Raw genomic sequence first — 21442 nt, forward strand, 5'->3', positions numbered from 1 at the left:
CCTAATAATCTTCCTGTGGGAAAAGCATCAACAAGTTTTGTGTTTATCCTACACAGCAACCTTTTTGCATTGTTTTTTTCATCCTCGCTTTCCTGCATTTTTTTCCCTCAAAGACTGTCCTTGACCAACACCAGAAATGAATTTGATTTCTCTAATGCAGAAGGTAATTGGATTTTTCGTTATTGAATGCATCCCTTTAATGACTGTCTCTGCTCTGGCCAATTTAGCGAGTGACCTGACATTGATCTGATGATATGACTTAAAGAGTTGAAAGCTGGGGATGAAAAAGACTAGCTGTCTGGCATCAGAATATATATATATATATATATATATATATATATATATATATATATATATATATATATATATATCCATTCAAGGATAAAGGATTTTCCTGGGAAAATCCTTTGTCCTTGAATGTCATTTTTACAAAACATGTTGCTGTAATAATTGGTCATATAACAACAAATTGCCTCTTTCTAGAAAATATAATAAGGATTTCCCAGAAAGTGCCTCGGAGAAAACATTGAAAATTGAATAAAATCCACCCAGTAATCATTCTGTTCCTTGAAAATATTTATTACCATGCAGACTCTCTGGAACAAGATAAATACAGTTGAACAGATTTCATTAAATCTTTTAAAAAGCTGGCAAAACATGAAATATTTAAGTATTTATTTACTTAAACTTGAGGTTTTATAAAAATGCAATTTGACACAAGATTGTTATTCAAGTAAATGACAAAAAAGCAGTGGATAACATTGTTGTATTTGGAAAAATAGTGATTCTTTTGTCAAGGGAAGATATGATATGAAACTCCTTTTATGCCCAAGAATATATAGGTTTTAAATTTCTCTACTTTTGCCTTTATTCATTTTTAGTAACAATGTAACTCATTTGATTCATGGTTACTTTTTATTCTGTCATCTTTCCTTTGTTTATTTTGATAATTATCATGATTTTTTTGATTGAAGATAAAATTCATTATTTTATCAGTGTGAGAAAGTAGAATATCATAATTTAATGTGTCATAAAGAAAATTAATAAATGAGAAAATTACCAATAAAGAAGTTTCTTTTTAAAAATAAGTGAAACAAGATTTTTTTCTTTTTGAATTCTTAATATCAATTACATTCATACTTAGCAAGGTAATGAATAGTTTAAAGAAATTAACTGAAAGGTTATGATAAAAATCATTTGTAATTGTTGAATCAACAGTCAAGCCACATCATACAAAATTATCGTAGACCCTAAATCAGACAGAGCTGGCATAAATCTACAGTGTTACTCAGTGAAGGTCAGTGAGCTTGCTTTGATTCCCACCAACCAAGAGAGGCTGGGGAATTTGAATCCTAGAAGTGATGTTGAGAAAGAATATGAAGAAAAATTAAGATCAGTTATGTCCTGGACACTGGGCTCCTTACCTACTGTTCTGATTGCATCTTAAGTGAGCGTGTCAAGCGTTGGCATACCAGTGAACATTTCCAGGGACCATTTCTTTGGTTCTGTGTGACTTGACAAGTGGACTTGCTTCAGATGTGATGCACCTTCCACAGGAAGTCTGGTACTATTGAGGGGCCCCTCAGCCAGAAGGACTCCCCACTGAATCACAGGCTTTCATCATAAATGAATAAATCTCACCCATTTCAAGTCAGGTCATTGTTGGAAGTTATACTTAAATGCAATGTTTAAACTTTAAAGGCAAAAGAAAAAAATACATGTGTATATATATATACATGTATAAAAATTATATATATATATATGTTTAAATTTACTGTCTTAATTACTTTAAAATTTTTTTCTTTTATTAGTTTCAGGCTTAATTACTTTTAAAAAAAAATTTCTATTGGGGAATATTGGGGAACAGTGTGTGTTTTCCAGGACCTATCAGCTCCAAGTCAAATCATTGTCTTTCAATCTAGTTGTGGAGGGCGCAGCTCAGCCCCAAGTCCAGTCGCCGTTTTCAATCTAGTTGCAGTGGGCACAGCCCACCATCCCATGAGGGAATTGAAATGACAACCTTGTTGTTGAGAGCTCGTACTCTAACCAACTGAGCCATCTGACTGCCCCACTGGCAGCTCAGCAGCAGCTTGTTGTCTTCAATCTAGTTGTGGAGGGTGCAGCTCACTGGCCCATGTGGGAATCAAACCAGCAACCCTGTTGTTAAGAGCTCTCGTTCTAACCAGCTGAGCCATCTGGCCGCCCCAGAAAGATATATTTTTATAGATGATGAAAAGTCTCTATTACTCTATTCAGTTTACCTCTTTCCATATCAGTTTTCTTAATTTTGATTCTGTCTTGTTTGAATTTGAACATTATTATTTAAAAACATAATGATATAATGTTTTCTTAAAGGAAAGGTAGATTTTCTGGGAAAAGAAAAAAGAGTGTGTGTGTGTGTGTGTGTGTGTGTATGTACACATATGCAAACATGTTTTCCTTTATTAGAAGAAAGAAGGAAATTCACTTCCCATTCCCAGCAGTTTGTTAAAAATGCTTTTATAATAGGTCATATATTTATGATACTTTGGACAGTTGCTGAAACTATTAATATAAGATGTCTCCCATGAGCAATTTATTTGGTTAATGCATTTTTAAAAGCAAGCATTTATATCCTAATTCATTCTGTCATTTCTTCTTTGAGCAAATATTTCTGTCTTTTATATAAAAGATCCTTTGATATTGGACGGGATACAAAGATAAATCTTTACCTTCAAGAATTTTAAAGCCTACTAGAGAAAAAAAAATGTACATAAGTAAGTAAAAGAGAAGGTGGAACACGTTATGTGACATGAGAAGGGTCAAGAACTACAGTTGGAGGGAAATAATGAAGACATCACAATGGTAACATAACTTTACCTCGGCCTCAGAAGACCAATAGAATCTGTGCATATGAGAAAGTTAGAACATTTTTGGAAGGAGTAGAATTGCTAATGACATCGAGGTGGGAGAATGCTAGGTAATTAGAATACATATCCCATACTATTGGGTTTAAGTACCATACCTCACATGTCATTGAAGAAAAAAGAGAAAGAGAGGAATTTTGACTAGCAATATGGATAAAAATCTAGACACATTAGGAAGTCTTTGGAGTTTCTGATTAGACAAAATTAAAAAGAATATGGTATTGTATTTGTTACATATTTAGTTTCTATAAATAGGTTAATAACATGTTAATGAGGCCTTCTTTTACAAGGTAATCTTACTTGATGTTTTGAAAAAAATTTCAATATTTGACATGTTGAATGACCTTAAAGTCATTCATTCTGTAAAGTCAAATGAACTATTCAAATGATCTTAAAGTCAAATGACCTTAAAGCTCATTCATTCTGTAAAGTCAAATGAACTATTAAAGTTTTTAACCAAAGAAAGCATATTACAATTTTTGTCTCTGAATGCATTCTAATGTTAAAGTACATACATATTTTATTCTTAATAAGATGTAAATTTTACCTACGTATTTAAACTTGAATGTAAAGTTTCTGAAAGTGCTAACTTTTTGTTTGTTCGTTTGTTTGTTTGTTTGTTTGTTTCAGGTCACTGATATGATGCTTCAGGACAAACCCTATCCTGATTGGGGAAAATCTGCGAGAGCTTTCTGGAAGAAAGGAAATGTCAGGATCATTTTATTCTGGTAAGAGACTGTTTCATTTATTGTTTTGTGCCTTGCTTCATTCACTAAAGGACTTGAATTGGATGTAGCTTTCTTTAGATGTATAAAATTCTATCTAGAGAGGCATTATAAGTGGATACTATGTTCCATTAAAATGACTAAAGCCAATTATCCTATTATTTTATGAATTCATTTCTGCTGACATATTGTTATATATACACATTTACAAAAGTTGTGTTTTGCTAATATAGTGATGCAGAGATTTTACTAGAGGTAAGTAGGTTTTTGACTCAGCAAAAACAAGCTGTAATTTTCATCAATGAAATATGATATAAAAATGTCTTCAGTAAATACTAAATTTCCAGTATATTTGACATGATACAGTTTTCTTTGAAGAAGTTATACAGAGAAGGAACCTCTTTACAAATCACATTTGGCTCATTGGCATTTCTTCTTTACGTAGTTTCCTTTAGCTGTCCAGCCCAATCATTGCAATTAAAAAACAATCCATATCTCATAGAATTTTGTTTTCTTTTGTGGAGTCATCATTATTTATGTGTATTTGAACAAGTTTAGAAAGAAAAGATAAGAATGTGAGACAGTACGAAGGGCGCTTTCATCTGGCTGTTTGATGCTTGGCCAAGTACAGTGATTCAACATGATATACGAAACGTTATATACCGTAGCATACAGAAAAGTTGTAAATGATGATAACTTGTACCTAGTAAATTCCACCCTGTTCACCTGACTTTTGAAATGAAAAAAAAAGATCTGTTTATTCTTGGATTAAATCTGGAGACTGATTTTTTTTTATGTAGGACCTATAAAAATTATAGTAACTAAGTACTTAGGAAATATACACTCTAAGCTACCTGTGTTTTCACACTATCATTAAATGTTGCTAGAGATTTATGGCATTTTGAACCCAATTCTTAGCAGGTAAACAAAAGTAGGTGTATTTTTTTCATACTGTTGTAAAAATGAATATGATTTTGTTGATGTTTATTCACACCTTGTCTCTATGAGTCAAGTATGGGCTATTTTAATGCCTTCGTATTTTTTTTCCTGTTAGAAGTTCCCCATGCAGCTTGTCTGAACAATATAAAGTATAATAATTATAGTAAATGCTTATTGAAGGCATGTTTTGCTCCAGGCACTGTGCCAAGTACTTATCATTCTATATATTTACTGATTCAATTCTGAAAACCCTATAAGGTAGATTATATTATTATAAGCGTAGTTCTCTGACCCCAGAATCCCAATTCTCAATCATTACACCACATTGCTTCTAGAAGAACAAGAGCTACATTGGTGTGCAAACATCTAAATGATTGTCTTTAATTGTTTTTTAAGTAATGGTGCTGGATAAGAATGTGAGATTCTGAAAAATTGATTCACCCTACAGAATTCTTTTACAGGAGTTGTAAGAATCGTAATTTAAAAGGAAATAGACTCTAATATTAATAGTGTTTATGAACTATCTCTTTTCAAACAATATTCACTGTGTTTACAGATATTTTGTATTATGTAATGTATGTTGAAAGGCAGCCCATTGGTTGTTGCTTAGCATGGCCAGTAATCAGGTCGCAGTACATTATTATTTGTAAAAGTGAGCGATGAATAGTGATCTGAAGGTCTCAGGGGTTGTTGTCATTCGCTACTTTTAATTGCAATTGCCGTTTCAGAGGAAAAGAATTCACACTGGATTCTTCCTGAACATCTTAGTACATTTTTCCTTGAACGTTACTACTCAGGTCTATATATTACCAATATCTTTTATACAAATGGGTTTAGTTTGACATATGTGGTAACAGAGGCTCAATGGATAATCTAAATCATATTTTAAATGTTGTTAAAATAATTTAATTAGTCACTGACAGATAATAATATCTTGCATGGAGAACAAACTAAAACTCACACTTATTCTTATAGTCAGTTTTTGTTTAATTACTGGTGGGAGATAATTATGAGAGATGATTTTTTTTATTGTTATATTTCAAAAGTAGTATTTCAAATCACAGATAGAACATAAAATAACTGGAGGAGAATTTAAATGTCACTTTAAAATATGTTTTCCTATTTTTTTCCATTTCTATACAGTTAGATTATCTTGACAACAGTATTCTTGGTTTTAAAAAAGGAAAATCTGATACAAAAAGTTGAATATGGAAATTATGTGTGAAGCAAAGAAATCTTTTTATTCATATTTTCAGATACAAGTATAAAGGCCATTTGATGTTTTTTGTTATTGTTTTTTAGCTCTAGGAGATAAAATATAGAGATCATTAGCAAGTTTTAAATGAAATAAAAGACAATATTTATGTATTATACGCTATGTATTGTTCAAAAAGAAGTGTTTTCTTTTGGGTTTGCCCTAGTTAAGGAAAGAGAACAGTGCAAAAAAAAAAAAAAAACACAATGCTATGCTGGTTAGGAAATTTTGCAAAGGAAAGCTTTCATAAGCTGGAATGTGATTGTGTGTAGCAGTTGGAATAGTACAGCATGGAATTTTGTTCTAGTAAAACTAGCTTTTACGTGTAGCTGCTTTAACTCACAAATTCCTGTCAGAAACTCTTGTTTGCAACTGTGTGACTGAGGTCTTCCTTGATTCTTAGTGATAGATGTCTCTACATTGAAGAAAATGGTTCCTATTTCTTTCTGTACAAAGATGAGGCTATATAGCACATGGGTTTTTATGTCTGAGAGGAGACTAAATTGTGGCTGTATTTGAAAATACTAAAAGGGAAAAGGAGGAATTTTCACAGATCTTCCCTTCCAAATTCCTTTTCCCAATCTTTTGGATAATTAAAAAGAATAAAGATCTAAGAATCTAAATCCTAGGTGAATGCCATGTACTATTATATTTTTTCAGAGGGGCTACCAAAAGCCATTTTCACTCATTTGTATCTGAAAAAAAAGAACAACACATACAGAGATAAACAAATAATGTGAATTTATACTAGCTCCTGTCTCCCTGTTTTATTTGCTCTCTAGAGACACACTTTGTGTGCATTTGATGGGAAACATCTAGGGATGATATTTTCCAAAGGCTTACCTTTTTTTTTTTTTTTAATTAAAGGGAGACAGTCTTCTAGTATTAATAAAGAATTGGCAGAAGGGATTGGGAGATGTGGTGATCATTAGGGCTTCACAAATACTCCAGTTCTTTGTCTTCCAAACACATAATTACACTTTTTTGCCCCCTTTGATCACATGACTTGCTTTGACCGGTTTAAATGTGAGTGAAAGTGGCATGTGTCACATCTAGGGAGAAGCATTTAATTATTAATGAGAAACACTTAAGGGAACTCTTCTCTTGGTAGCAGCTATGGAAGTTGGTATCTAGCTGGATCCTTAGCAAAACAGTAGACTTGTGTTAAGCAGGTGTGAGCAGAAATGATCCTTTGCAAATGTTAAACCACTGAAATTTGAGGATTGTTTGATATTGTAACATAAACTAGCCCATTCTCGTGTACAGAAAAATTGATCCCTAGAAGTGGAGTGACGCCACAGCAGAAAACTGCATTTTTTTGTTTGTTTGTTTAAGGGCTAGACAGCAAATGGCAAGGAAACTGATGATAGCTGGAAAGATGGTAATCCAGGTGTTATAGTGGTGAAGTATTTGGTAAAGACTGTGGTGTGTGATTATTTAGATGCTCTAAGAAAAGTTGTAAGACAGTATTAATACTATGTTGTTGTGTGCACCTGTGTACAACTGTCCACTTCTATTCATCTCTGGTGCGTAGAGAAGATTATCATTTATTTATTTTCTTTTGGATGATCAGTGTCTCTATACTATAAAATGTCCTTTATCTAGTTCTATAGTGATTTGGATGAGCATTTCTTATCATGATTATCTTAATTCTTATTTGGGAAACAAATGTAGCTGCTAATGTTTTACTTGCTTTGAATATCATGGTTATTACTGAAGTCTAGCAAAATGAACTTAGTTGTTTCACTTTGATCAAAAACTGATCTAGAAATTATTATTATTTTCATATACATGGTGTGAGAGAGTAACATGATAACAATAAAATGCAATAAAGTAATAGAAAAAGCTAAGAGTCAAAGCCAATGTCAAATGTGTTTTAATAATAACTCTACCAATATCTAGCTGTATGAGCTGTATGACTAATTTAGGTTTATATTTCCTTTTATGCAAAAGGGATGTGTTTTGTTATTCCCTGAGATCCTTTTCAGCTCTGCCATGCTACTTCTATTATAAGATTAAAATGTTGAAGAGAGAGTAATTCTGTCTGCTTTGCTTTGGAGGGCAGAGTATGGACTGCTATAGTCTGAATGTTTTTGCCCGTCCAAAATTCATGTGTTGAAATCCAGTGCTTTATATGCTGGTATTAGGAAGTGGGGCCTGTGGGAGGTGCTTAGGTCATGAGGATGGAGCCCTCATAAATGGGATTAGTATCCTCATAAGAAAGGCTCCAGACAGAGCCCTAATCCTTTCCAACATATGAGGATATAGTGAGAAAGCGCCAACTAAGAACCAGGAAGACGACCCTCACCAAATGCAACCATGCTGCTGCCTTGCTCTGAGACTTCCCAGTCCCCAGAGTTGTGACAAATTTTGGTCATTTATAAGCTGCCCAGTCTGTGGTATTTTGTTATAGCAGCATGGACTCACTAAGACATGGGCCAATGAGTGTAAGTCACGTGAAAACATTTAGATTCATACATGAAAGGATCCCCTAACAGTGGGAGCCTCTCAACGCTGAATGAATCTGCCTCATGAAGTGCTGATTCCCCATCAGAATTCCCCATTTCTGCAAAGGCTAGATGATCTTTCAGGGATGCTAAAGAAGGATCACATTAAATGAGAAAGAAAAAAAAAACCCAAATCACTCCTGAATTTTTATAAAACTTGCAGATTCTGTGACTCTACGTTTTTAACTAGAAAAGTATTACATTTTTTTCTGCTTTATAATAGTCTGCTTTATATTAATCATAATTCAATATGCTCAGGATAATTCCATCATCATTATGAGCAAAATTTTTACAGAGACAATAATTCATGAAAGGTTCCAGGGGCAACTATAATATGAAAGCTTTTTGCCTCACTTCCTGAATAATAAATTATCGCATATATTTCCTCTGGGTGAATTTTGTCTTCTTGCCTTTAGCCTTCTTTCCATCTCAACATGTTTCTTTAAGCAGTGTCTATTCTTAATTAAAAGGTGCCTCTATAACTAAGAAAAAGCAGAACACTTTTAGTCCAAATCAGATAACTATGCTTACTGAATCAGTCACATTAACTTTAAACACTACACTAAGTTAGCAGGGTTCAGTGCAAGTCTGGCTGCTTTTAAGCAGAGATATCCAAGGATGTGCATCAACTGGTTTTTTTGTTAGATATGTTTCCTACTGTATAAAAAAGGTGACTGATGTCATATTACTGTGTTGAATTACTGTGTTGTCATATTATTTGGAGATTGTCATTTAAAAAGTAAATTCTATATTTATGCTTGAGAGATTTAACTCTCAGGCATGTATTTGTGCCTGAGCATTCATATACGTAGTTCTATGCCCTTCTAGACTTAATTTTGCTGTATTAAGAACAAGCTTTCTTTTTATTAACTTAAGCAAATAATTGTTACGTGCTAAGTACAACGTGAAATAGAGTTAGAGCACAGACTCTTGAGCCACCTGTCTGTTTCAATCCTTACTACTGCATATTAGTTATTACTATTTTGTTTTAACCGGTGTTATGATTATTACTTGGCACCAGGTGCTCTCCGTGGTGCTGAGAATTCAACTTTGAAAGAGAAAATAAGGATTCTGACAGCATATTTTTCCATCAAGTGAGAAATATGAAGGGGAAGGGTGGGAGTGGGAAGAGGCAACAGCAACAATTGGTATGGACTATTTATTCCTAAATGTAGATGGCCCTCCAGTCTTGTCTCTCACCTCTGACTATACTCGCTGTTTCTACTTCCCCCCCTCCTAATCATGGCTTGACCCATGAGTACTGTGATGTGTTGCTGCGTGAGTTCCAGGGATGGTTTGGTAAAGGAGTTAGAGACGAAGTGTATTCTCAGGATAAGCAGGAGCCAGATGAGGAGAGGGAGAAATCAAGGGTAGTCTTGGGTGTGTAAGCTTGAGCAACTGAACAGATAATTATACTATTCACTGGGTTAGGAGATACAGGTGGAGGAGAAAGTCCCAGAGGGTATAATGAGTCCACACTTGAACATGTTGAGGTGATGTGCTTATAGAGATACCTAACAAGTAGTCCTTTATATGAATCTGGCACTGAGGAGTGAGAGAATAAGGTCTGAGAGAGACATATAAGTAAAATTTATATGTTTACCTCATATAGATTTTTTCTACATGTATGTGGTATTTGAGGTAATGTGAATGGGTGTAGTGTGAGAATAAAAGATCTCCTATGCTGAAACCTATGGAGTTCTTTTATTTGGGAACAGGCAGAAGAGGCATCTACAAAGAAGACAGAGAAAGAGGAACAGAAAGAATGAAAAATATGAGAAGTGTGTGCCATAGATGCCAGGAGATGAGCATATGTCAAGAGACATAGCAGCAGTCTAATGCTGGAAATACACCAAAGAAGATTAAAATGCAAAGTGTTCATGGGATTTAACTCTGAGAGGACCCTGAGTGGTGGCTCTGGCAAGAATGGCTTTCTGATAGAATGTTACTGACAGAAGCCAGACTTGTACTGGGTCAAGTCATGGTTAAGAGAGGAGAAAGTAGGAACAATGAACATAGCCAGGTGAGAGAGAAGATTGCAAGGGCGCCGATGTTGAAAAATGAATGTTCTGTAAGAAAAATTTAAATAAATTTACTGATTTGGCTATTTATTGATTTGTCTTCTCCAGAGCATATCTTTTCTTTCTTTCTTTTTTTTTTTTAAAGAAGGTACTCACTTGAAATTATTTGCTGCACAGGTATTGAATTAAAGCCTCTTATGATAAATTCTATAGTGAAGATTTACTACGCCCATAATTCTTATTTTTTAGTAGAAAGATAGAGAATAACAAGCTCATAAGGTTTTATGTTAAAATACCTTTAAAAGTTTAAAGAAATATATCAAAGTCAAAATGGTGATGAAGCGCTCTACCTATTTCTGCCTATGTCACATTATTTGAGAGCAGCAATAGCATCTTTCTTACCGTGTCCATAGGAATTAGCACAGTGCCTGACACACAGGAAGCATTCAATGCATTCTTGTTGAATTAATTACTTCGTTGAGGATTTTTCTAATCTACCATTCTCTAGGATATCTCTGTAAATTTCTTCAGAGTACTTTATTGAAAATGATAAAACGATAATCGAAAGCATTTTGACTTTGTGATTAACTGGTGCATTATAAGATTTATAATGCATTTGAGTTACTTTTTCTGAAAAAAATATTAGAAATATATATTTTCAGTTATTTAAAAAAAATCATCCTGGTAATTATTGCTCTACCCATCAATGATATGCACTAGTTAAACTAGGACGTTCATTAAAATACTGTGGGATGTGTAACTGCACTTCTACATCATCCCCAAAGTATTTATCTTAGGTTCTTTTGCTCATTTCTTAAAGATAAGTGAAATGTGAGGAAAAAGAATTAAATAAGCTGATCTTAAATTGCTTAAATAGTACCACTCTAGTATAGGCCTTCATTCTAATTGCGAAATCTTGGGATAGCAACATTGAACCCAAAAACAATCCTTGGATTTATGAATCTTTGGAATAAAATGCCCTTTAATAAGGGCTTGGAAATACTGCATAGTTTTTCTGTGTAACAGTGATTGGTGGAACAAAGTTATTCCTCTTCCATCTGAAATTTGCTGGCTGAATGGAATACTCCCCTGAGCCATGAGGTCTAAGTCATACTTATTAAGTTTCTAAAGTATAAGTCATGTTTTCAAAGGTCTCTGAGTTCACATATAACAGTATAAATGCACACATTTAAAATAGAAACAATAAATTCTAGAAGAAAGTAAGCGGCATTTAACTAAGTTTAATTAGTTGATCCATTTCAGCAGAGTGGGAAATGTCTGCCAATCTTTTTATTGTTTCTCATGATTTGTGCCCCCGCTCTCACCATCTTTAGTAGACTAAAAATGCAAAGTCTTTCATATTTAAAAAACCAAGAAATATTTTATGACTTGACCTATTAAGAACCCCAGGTATCTTCACTCTTGCTATTTTCCCATGTCTTTCAGTAATCATTGGTAGAATACCTTGAGGTATTTATCTTCATCTTGCAAATAATTACAATGGCGAAAATGCAAATGCCTGAGTACAATGCTGCTGAGATAATGTTTCTTTCTGGCATAAAAGTCCTCCTTAAAAAAATATGTTCTTGTGTGCTTTGATCAAAACCTGTCTATTAGAATTAAGATCTTCTATTCTGGTGACAATTATGTCAGAATAGCTATCATTATTGCTATCACTCTGATCATAACTGTCCATCAGCTTTTTGCATGTTGAATGGAAGTATAAAGTCTCAGTGTCACCAAGGTACAGATGGTTGTTTAGTATCCACGATTCACTATGGTTCACATCTGGTTCTTAGATTGGTGATTCGAACTCAATTTTGTGGAACATTAATCACTGTTGGAAACTCACAACTGATTGGTTTTCAAACCATAATTGCTGGTAACTAATACTCTAATGTTCTCTACAGTGCAACTCCTTTACCATGACTAAGGGGAAGTGAATCCTTGTTTATTTTGTGAGTCACTGATCACAACTAAGCCACCTCCTTTAGTATAGAAGAAAGTTCATCCAAGACAACTGAGGCCTGTGATAGTTTTCATCAATGAGCAAGTTTCTTTCTGGGATCAGACTGCTACTCTCATTGAGATCCAGTATGAATTTCCCCCAGCAGTACTGTTTCCATAACACCAGCTCTTGCTTTCAGAATATCCCGTTTCTACATTTTTCACTGTTGGCCAGATCTCCCATTGTAAATGCCTTCAATCTTTGAAAGAAGAGGCAAATGCACTAATTGTATTGAAGGTTGAAATGCTTTGATGTTTGTTGTTGCACTTAGTAAACTTTCTGATGAACTAGAGGTAGAATGTATAGGGGCAGGTATCAAAGATCAGAGGAAGGGTTAAATAAAATCTGATTATAATGGCTGAGCATATAAATGATCCACATTTTAGAAACCGAACAAGAACCATTGTTTCCGTGTATAAGCTGGATAGAGTTTTGTTACCGAGTCAGAAAAAAATGGAAGTTTGTCTCATTCATTCATTCATTCATTCATTCATTCATTCATTCATATTTTTTGACTGTTAGGATTCTACTGGGAATGCAACAGTGAACAAGAAACATATATACTTCTTGCCATCATGTAAGACTCACTATCTTTCTTACTAATTAGATTGTTGGTAAGACAGAAATAAATAAATAACTAAACAAATAAAAATTATAAATAATGTTACATTGTAGGAAGGAAGCAATATCAGTAACTGTACCCCTTTCCAGTTCTCTTCCTTTTCAGGTCATGTTTCTTGAAAGGGTTGTCCACATTCACTCTCCACTTTGTTATTTGCCATTTAGTGTAATTTCTGCTCCTATTCCATTCCAGATAGTTTCTGACCATCAATCTTCCTGAGTTTCAGCTTTTGTCAGATTTCTACTACACAAATCAATACTGTTTTGAAAGCTACTCATGCATTGGTAACTTTGGCAGTCTTTTAATAAATATTTTATTTAAGGAGGGTAGTTATGGAAGGACATATATGAAAAGTAATATTTTGACTTTTTTGATGTTAAGTCAAACAATGAGGGGAAACTTTTTCATATGTGTGTTAAACATTGTATTGTTTTCTTAAATACAAAATATTATTTCAACAAAATTTTCAGTTAGTACTAATATACGGACAGCCTTTCAAGTGTTTGTTTAGAATCATAATGATACTCTGGAAAAGCACTTTCTCTTCCTTTTTAAATTAATAAATATATATTGTATAATCACTTACTTTGTACAGGACTTTGTATTTTAGTACCAAGTTCTAGGTCATAAGGGGAAGAAGGGCTTCGGATGCCTAAACCACATATCAAAATATAAAGCACAAGCCTCAAGAGATAAAATAGAAATGTTATGAGAATTTAGAGGTAGGCGAGATTACGTAAAGCATATACTAGAGACTGAATGAATGTGTCTCCTCAAAATTCTTATCTTGAAACTTAATCCCCAGTGTGATAGGATTTGGAGGTGGGACCTTTGGGAGGTGATTAGGTCATGTGGTGGTACCCTCATTAACAGGATTTGTGCTCTTATAAAAGAGACCCCAGAGAGCTCCTTGGCCTTTTCCACCATGTGAGGGCACAGAGAAAAGATAACTTACAAACAGCAAGCAGACTCTCACCAGACACTAAACCTGCTGACACTTTGATCTTGAATTTCCCAGCCTCCAGTACTGTGAGAAATAAATTTCTGTTGTTTAAAAGCTGATCTATGGCATTTTGTTATAGCAGCCTGAAAGACTAAGATAGCATGTTCAGCAAAATAGTACTTTAAATATTTTAGTGGTTTAAATCATAAATATAATAGTTTTATTTTGAAATATTTTCAACTTACAAAAAATGTTATAAGAATAGTACAAAGAGTTCTTATCTACCTTTCATCTATGTTGCCCTACTGACATTTTATGACGTTTGCTTTATTATTCTTTCTCTGTCTCACTGTATAATTAGACAATAGTTATGTATCAATATTAATCTCCCGATTCTGATAGACTGCAGTCATGTGAGAGAATGTCTTTCTTTTAGGAAAGAATAAATATTTCATTGCATTTTCCTAAATCTCTTTTCTTTTAGGAAAGAATAAATACTTCATTATAGTTCCTAAAACAAGGACATTCTCATAACCACAGTGCAATTGTCAAAATCAGGTTAACATTAATATAATACTTTAATTTATAGACCTTATTGAGAGCTTGCCATTTGTTTAAATAATGTTTGTTTTCCTTTATTGAGGAAGAGAATAAAGACAGAGAGAAGATAAAAATAAAAGATTATTTTGTTTTCCTCTGGCTCAGTATTTAGTACAGAAACATATAGTATATTTAGTTATCAAGTCTTTTTAGACTCTTTTAACCTAGGACAGAAAGCTTGGCTTTCATAAAGGTATTTTTTAGATACATATTCTCTTAAGGGTACTGACGTAAAATATTTTCATTCATTGAAGAAGATTTATTATCAAGATTTGATGAGCCTTAGATAACACATCATATAGTATGAATATTTTCTTGTACACACTTAGGAATTGAAGATATTCTAGTGTAACACATATTCAGTTTGGCTCAGTGATCTTTTGAAAAGTAAATGTTGCTCCCTGCCAATCTTCTTTAAACCTATTCTTCTATTTGTTTTATGTAGTTCAGAAACAGCAATATTTTAAGCAAACATTCAATAAGCTCCTAAAATAGACTCCATGCTGCACTAGAATTGTGAACAATACAGAAAACATGCATCATGATCCCAGCCCCCAAGAACCTGCAAATGATTTGGACAAGTCAAAACTCACATAAGTACAATGAATGGCAGATACCATGAGATGGTTTGTAACCAACATTTAAATTGTCTGTCATTGACTGTGAGTTCCCTTTGGAAACAGACATGACCAAACAGGATTAGGGTTGTTGTGAAAGTAATTATGGAGGAAGTTGATTCTAATTCGGCTCTTGAAGAAATCAGAGGTCAAGAAGAAGCACAGAGAAGTAGACTCTTCAGATGACAGGTCCAGCAAATAGCAAGAGTACCCTTACAGTAAAATTGGGATAATCAGTATTCTCGGGTCCAAATGGGTACCTGGCAACAAGAAAGCCTTTTATTCTGATATGATGAATCTTGTCACAGGGCTGGGATTTTAGAGGAGGGTACACACTGGGATTTACTGAAAATGTTAGATTGCTTCTCAGGAACTGCCAAAAGCCTCCTGATCATAACCAGGCTCTGAACTCAGAACTAAGTAAGCAATAGTGTTGGCCCAATGCTGAGTCACCTGGGATTGGGTCAAAGATACTTGAAGTCCTCTAATGTCCAATGAAAGACATAGATTTACAGTTCAGGCTTTTATTCCCAACAGTCCCATGAAAGTGCATTTTTGTGACTTTCTTACCATGTTCCTCCCACTGTGACTTGAGAGAAGACACCATGTTTTATTTTGTTCAGCATTCCAGGGCCTACTAGCTATTTAATAAATATTTGTTCACTTGCTGATGCCAGAACAAATAAGTAAAATCTTCCTTGGTAAACAAAAGTAGAATGAATGTGTGTGTATATATATATATATATATATACATATATATATATATGTATATATATATGTATATACATATACGTATATGTATATGTATGTATATGTATGTGTATACACACACACACTCATATATATACATATATATATATACATATATATATACATATATATATATATATATATATATATATATATGTATATATATGAGAGTTTCTCTGGAATGAGGGCGTCCTCATGGGGAGGGTTTGTCTGTCTGAGTAGCCACAATTTTATCCTTTGAGGTTTCTACCTCCTCTTGGGGTTGTCTCATTTGCGTTACTGCTGCCAACACCACAACCTGTGCTAAGCATGACGAGAAAGACATTCTTTGTTTCTCCTTATCATAGTTAATAGAGTCCAAAGTTTTCCAGAAGACCAGTACTAAACATTAAAAAAGAAAAAAAAGATATATTTGCAGAATGCACAAATATCATAAACACTCTGGTATCCTAAATACAAGTCGACTGTCTTCTCACTTCAGGCATCTGAACAATCTCAGGGACTTTTTACCTTTTTCCACTTGCTGCTCTGCCTGATTTTATGTGGTTTGGGCTACCATATTTCTGGCTATAATGAACTTCTTTCTGAATGAGTCTGGTACCATGCTTCAATCACCTTTCCAGTTATAGGTTGGAGTTATTGACAGACTGTCGTGATTTTTCCAAGAATGATCCTGCCCTCTAACTAGCTGTTACTCTACCCAGATCATTGTGTATTAACCATGCAGGAGTCCAAACTTATACATAAGAATTAGCATTAGCTTCAAGTCATTTCTGTGTGATTCTCAATGATATTACTTTTTCAGTCCTTGCCTCACTATTAAAATATCTTTATAGTTCTATTCCAAAATGACTAGTATTTATTAAGTGCTTCCTGTGTGCCCAGGACTGGACTCTGCACAGTTAGTGTTTTATTTAATCCACACCACCACTCTATGAGGTATTTATCATTATTATCTGTATTTTTAAAGATGAAAGCCTGTGACTTAGAGAGACAAAGCTGGTGAATAGCAAAGCCGGGATTTGAGTGTGAGTAGGCTGATTCTGGAGCCTGCACCGTACTGCACAGAGCGGCTTCACTTATTCCAAGATCGGAGACATTTAACACAGTTAATGACGATTAGTTACATTTTTCACATATGTATTAGCTCTAACCCTTTCTTTCTTCTTGCAAATGGATTTGGATTGACCAAAATAAAAGGCATAAAATCCAAGGATTCTTTAAGTTTATCTACTTATGTTCTAATACCCTCAAATTGACAAAGATACTGAAACAAAAGTCAATTTGGTGATCTACGCAAAGTCACAAAATTAATGTCTCTATGACAATGAACACAGAGCTTTAGGTTCCTGATTTAATATTCTTTTTACTGTATTACATTGCCTATCTATATTCCTATTTTTAAAAAAGTCAATATAATTCTATCTAAAAGAATTTGCTGATGATTGGATGTGTTGAGTTAATAGCTTTTGTAAGCCAATAGTAATAATCAGAACATTCTGTGCAGTTTAAATTGATGTAATTGTATATCATTTTCTCTCAATTATGGGAATTAAGCAAGGAAGAGATGTACAACTTATAGTTTAATATGCCAATAAAACATAATGTATTAACAGAAGCTTCATTTAAGTTCTCATCTGAAAAGCCAATTGCTATTTTTCTTGTTTGTTTTATCTTTAGGAGTTTTAACGACTTAATTTCTTTAAAAGATATTTGCAAGGTTAAAAAAGATTACAGTTGATGTCCTAAATGCTGGAACTTACAACCACAACAAAATCTGACATTTTACGAGGAGACACTAGAATTGCGAAGGTGCTAAACATTGCAGCTAGTCAAAGAAGGACTCTACTCCTTGGAAATTAGTGAGTTCAGTATTCCTGAAGAAAATATCTGCCAGGGAGAGAATGTCCCAGTATTGATCGCAAGAATAGGCTAGGTGATATCCAAAGATCTTTGCATTCTAAAATTCTATGGTTCTAGGTAGACTATTTCTTTGTCTAAGGTTATTTATGCATTTGGACAGGCTCAGAATAATGATTCAAGCAACTCAAAGGAACATCCTAAAGAAATGTTTGTTTTAGCTGGCTTATTCTCTTGAACACTATCTGTCCATTAGAAGCTATGCTTTGGCAAGATATTTTAATGACATGAAATGTGGAGGGGAAAACAAAGTAGCTGATCTAGGTGTTTTGGAAATAGTGTTTTGACTGGAAAAGACTAAAGAAAAGGGAACTAGACATAAATAACTGTATTCTAGTTAGTAAAGTGATTTCTCATGGGATATGGGTTAACAATTCTGAGCCTGCTTTACATGAATACTAAGACTAATCAATGAATAAATGAATGATGGGTTATGGAAGCCAGGTTTCTCACTGTGAAAGTGGGAAGTTACAGAAAAAAAGGAGAGTGGGCAGTAGGCTACTGGTACTGAACAAAATAATACTGAATTAGTGTCAGAGACATCATTATAAAGTCATTTTAGCTTAATATAGAGACAGATAGATTGTTACAGAAATAATTTTAGATATGTTTGTATATATGGGTTAGGATAAATACATATATTTCCTAGTTCTGTGTGCTGCAAGGTCTTAGAATGATACTCTAGTAACAATAAGTACACCCAGCACCTAGATCTTGATTTCTAATGCCATTCTCCAATAAACGAAACAGAGCACGTGGGAGAAATGAGTGATCCTAGGTCTGTAGCAGGTAATATATAAGGTGACCCTGGAACATCTTGTCCTGCCATAAAGTAAGGGAATATGCAAAAACAAAATGATGGAGTTATGTCAAAGGGACACAAGTCAACTTGAAAGAGCTCTCAATGACCAATGTTAGAACAATTTAATGAACAAAATAAATGATATAATATTAGATTATAATCCAAAGTACCAAGTAAATATCCATGAGCCCATACAAATATAAATAAAGAATAAATCAATGGGGAAAAAGAGAGAAATCCCTCATGTGGAAGAATTCTAAATAATTTATATAGATACTCCTACTTTCAAGATCATGAATTTTAATTCCCCATGAGTATGGGATGGACTTGTTTTTCCAAATAGTAGAGTATGAAAAGGCAGAAACGAAAAACTCTACAGTGGTGAAATCTGGAAAACGTTACTCCGGCCATGTGTTTAACCTTACCATCAGTGATAAGTCATATTGATAGCATGGATTAAGACCTGTATGTCTCTAAAATGCTGTCCTATTATAAACATTTCATATGTACTTGAGCTCAATTTTTGAAATCCTGTATCCTCATTAGATCATAAAAAGAGGAGCGGGCCATCAGCCCTCACCCTTTCTAACAATTTGAGAGACATATTTTAGGTATAAACAACTTCCGTTGTCTATAGAAGGATATTTTGTTGTTGCTCACTTCTAGATAGACCACAAGGCTATAGCAACCACACCCTCCATATGACCAGTGTTTGTAGCCTTAGAATAGGATTTTAATAGCCTTTGGTTTTAATAGCCTGGGATTTTAACTATGGACCTTTTTGTTTTACTTACTGATATCATTCCCATCTCAGTGTAGTAATATCGCAGATATGTTGCAGATATGCCAAGAAGTTAGAATATATTGTGATCTGTAACTGAGTCTGTCTTCATGAGCCTACTTCTAGCTGATAGGATTTGGAGGTGTGGGAGATCATTACAAAATTTTAAATTACTGGTTAACAATACCTTGAGGCTTTGGATTTAACTGGTCACTTTTGGAGGACTCACTCTTATTTGGTTAATTCCATCTATTTGGGAGTAGTCTGGTTTTTCAGATCTCCCTCCACCACTCATTGTCTTGACTTTGTTGGTTTACTTTAAGATGATGGAGGATTGGAATATCTCTGGATCTTTCCTGTGGAGTTTTTGGTTTAGCCTTATCTGTGGACAATGATATAAGTGATATAAGGTGTAATTGATCCAACCTGACCTTTTAAGTCCTATTCTGGTCATGAATTCCATTTGGCTTCCACCACCCTCCTGACCAAGTCTCAACAGTCTCTTTGTCTTGATCCCACTCTTCTGATACCCACTCCAGGAGATATTTTAAGCTGGTTCAATATTTGTACCTAATTGTATCCCTCTACAGATGCCCTAAAGCTATGACATTCTTTTGTAGGAAAAACCTGCCAACTCTTTGGGGCTACTGCCAGAGAAGCTCTGATGGGCTTTATATTTATCTGGTCATTTCTCCATGTCACCACTTTCTTATTAAACTAGACTCTGGTGGTGTAAGGGAGTAAGATCCTTGCTGTTTGAGCTCTTCATCATTCCTCTATTCCTCTTCCAATATTCTATAGCTGGAAGGGCAGATTTATCCCATTTCTATAGGCAGGAATTATTCTTATATTGTGTCCATCCGATATTGTCTTCACTCCTGTGTTCAAGTCAGCCAGGCTTCTTGATAGAGGAGCCCTAAAATATTGGAAACTAGGAATTACCAAGGATTGAAATGTATTGGCTTAATATTTCTGAAATAGAATCCTCATTGCATCTCTGTGTTCGTTTCACATGCAAGTAATGCTATGGTTCCCCATACTGGGATTTCTAGGAACATAAATCTTTTCAGAATACTGCCTTCTGTAAGTCACATACTATCGTGGTCATGGATCAGCAAGATGTTGAAACTATGAAGGGTACACCTCAGTAAAAAAAAAATTATAAACCAAGAATTTGAAAGAGCTCCTTTAATTTTCTTTTCATCCTCAGTGTGTTGGCCACTCCCTATGAATTTTTTATGTTAAGTTCCCCTTATTCCAGCATTATAACACAAGTGTTTCTATATATGACTTGGGCCATTCTGTTGTGTCAGTCCCCTCAGCCTCTACCACAGACTTTCTTTATGGTGGCCTCTGCCTGGACCATCATTTGCAACTAGACCCTTCAGTGTATGTGCATGTTTCCTAGAGACTGGTTCTTACTGCCGAAGAGAAAACTTACTTATTTTTTTACACATGGTTTTAAACCAAAGGCTATTAAAAATATTTTACTTTTCGCCAAATTGGCACTTCCATTGCCACTCACTGTTTAATCTAAAGCACTCCCTTCTTCATAAACCATGAATTTTCTACAAGTTTGAGCGTCCTGCCTCCTACCATCCACACCAGATTTTCACTTTAATTAAGTAGCCCAATAAACTATAACTTGTGTAGGCTGAGTGGTGAGGTTCCATTGCAAACCAAAGTAAAAACATAAATTCAGGTCAATAACAAACAAAAATACCCAAAATACCAAGAGAAGCTTCTGCAAAGTATGATCGTCTGCCTCACCCTGCAATTGGCTGGGCCCTCCCACAGGACTCTCTGGGATGTGATCCATCCCAACAGTCAGTCCGCAGCTCCCCTACATCTTACTAACTTTGTGCTGTTTACAAAGCTTAGTGTTCTCTCATCTTTTTCGGTAAAGGTTCTAACCCCCACCCTCCCTGCCAAAGCCCTCATGGCTTCCCTTCTTCCTCAAAGAAAAGACCTGTAACCTCATTCCTATTCCACTCTTACCTGCCTCTGCCCTGACTCTCTCATGCGTGTGCACACACATACAGTACC

At 34.5% G+C, this 21442-nt stretch overlaps 1 protein-coding gene across 7 annotated transcripts in view; it reads left to right on the top strand.

Annotated features, from left to right (window-relative positions):
* Positions 1 to 21442, top strand: part of TMEM117 (transmembrane protein 117) — a 395739-nt gene that overhangs the window by 253709 nt on the left and 120588 nt on the right. For all 7 annotated transcript variants that reach the window (XM_081058186.1, XM_081058188.1, XM_081058187.1 and 4 more), the window contains one exon: positions 3537 to 3634. In XM_081058186.1, coding sequence (XP_080914312.1) covers positions 3537 to 3634 — 98 coding nt within the window. The remainder of the gene's footprint in view (positions 1 to 3536; positions 3635 to 21442) is intronic.

The sequence above is a fragment of the Rhinolophus hipposideros genome, assembly GCF_964194185.1.
Source record: "Rhinolophus hipposideros genome assembly, chromosome: 9".
NCBI classification, from domain to species: domain Eukaryota; kingdom Metazoa; phylum Chordata; class Mammalia; order Chiroptera; family Rhinolophidae; genus Rhinolophus; species Rhinolophus hipposideros.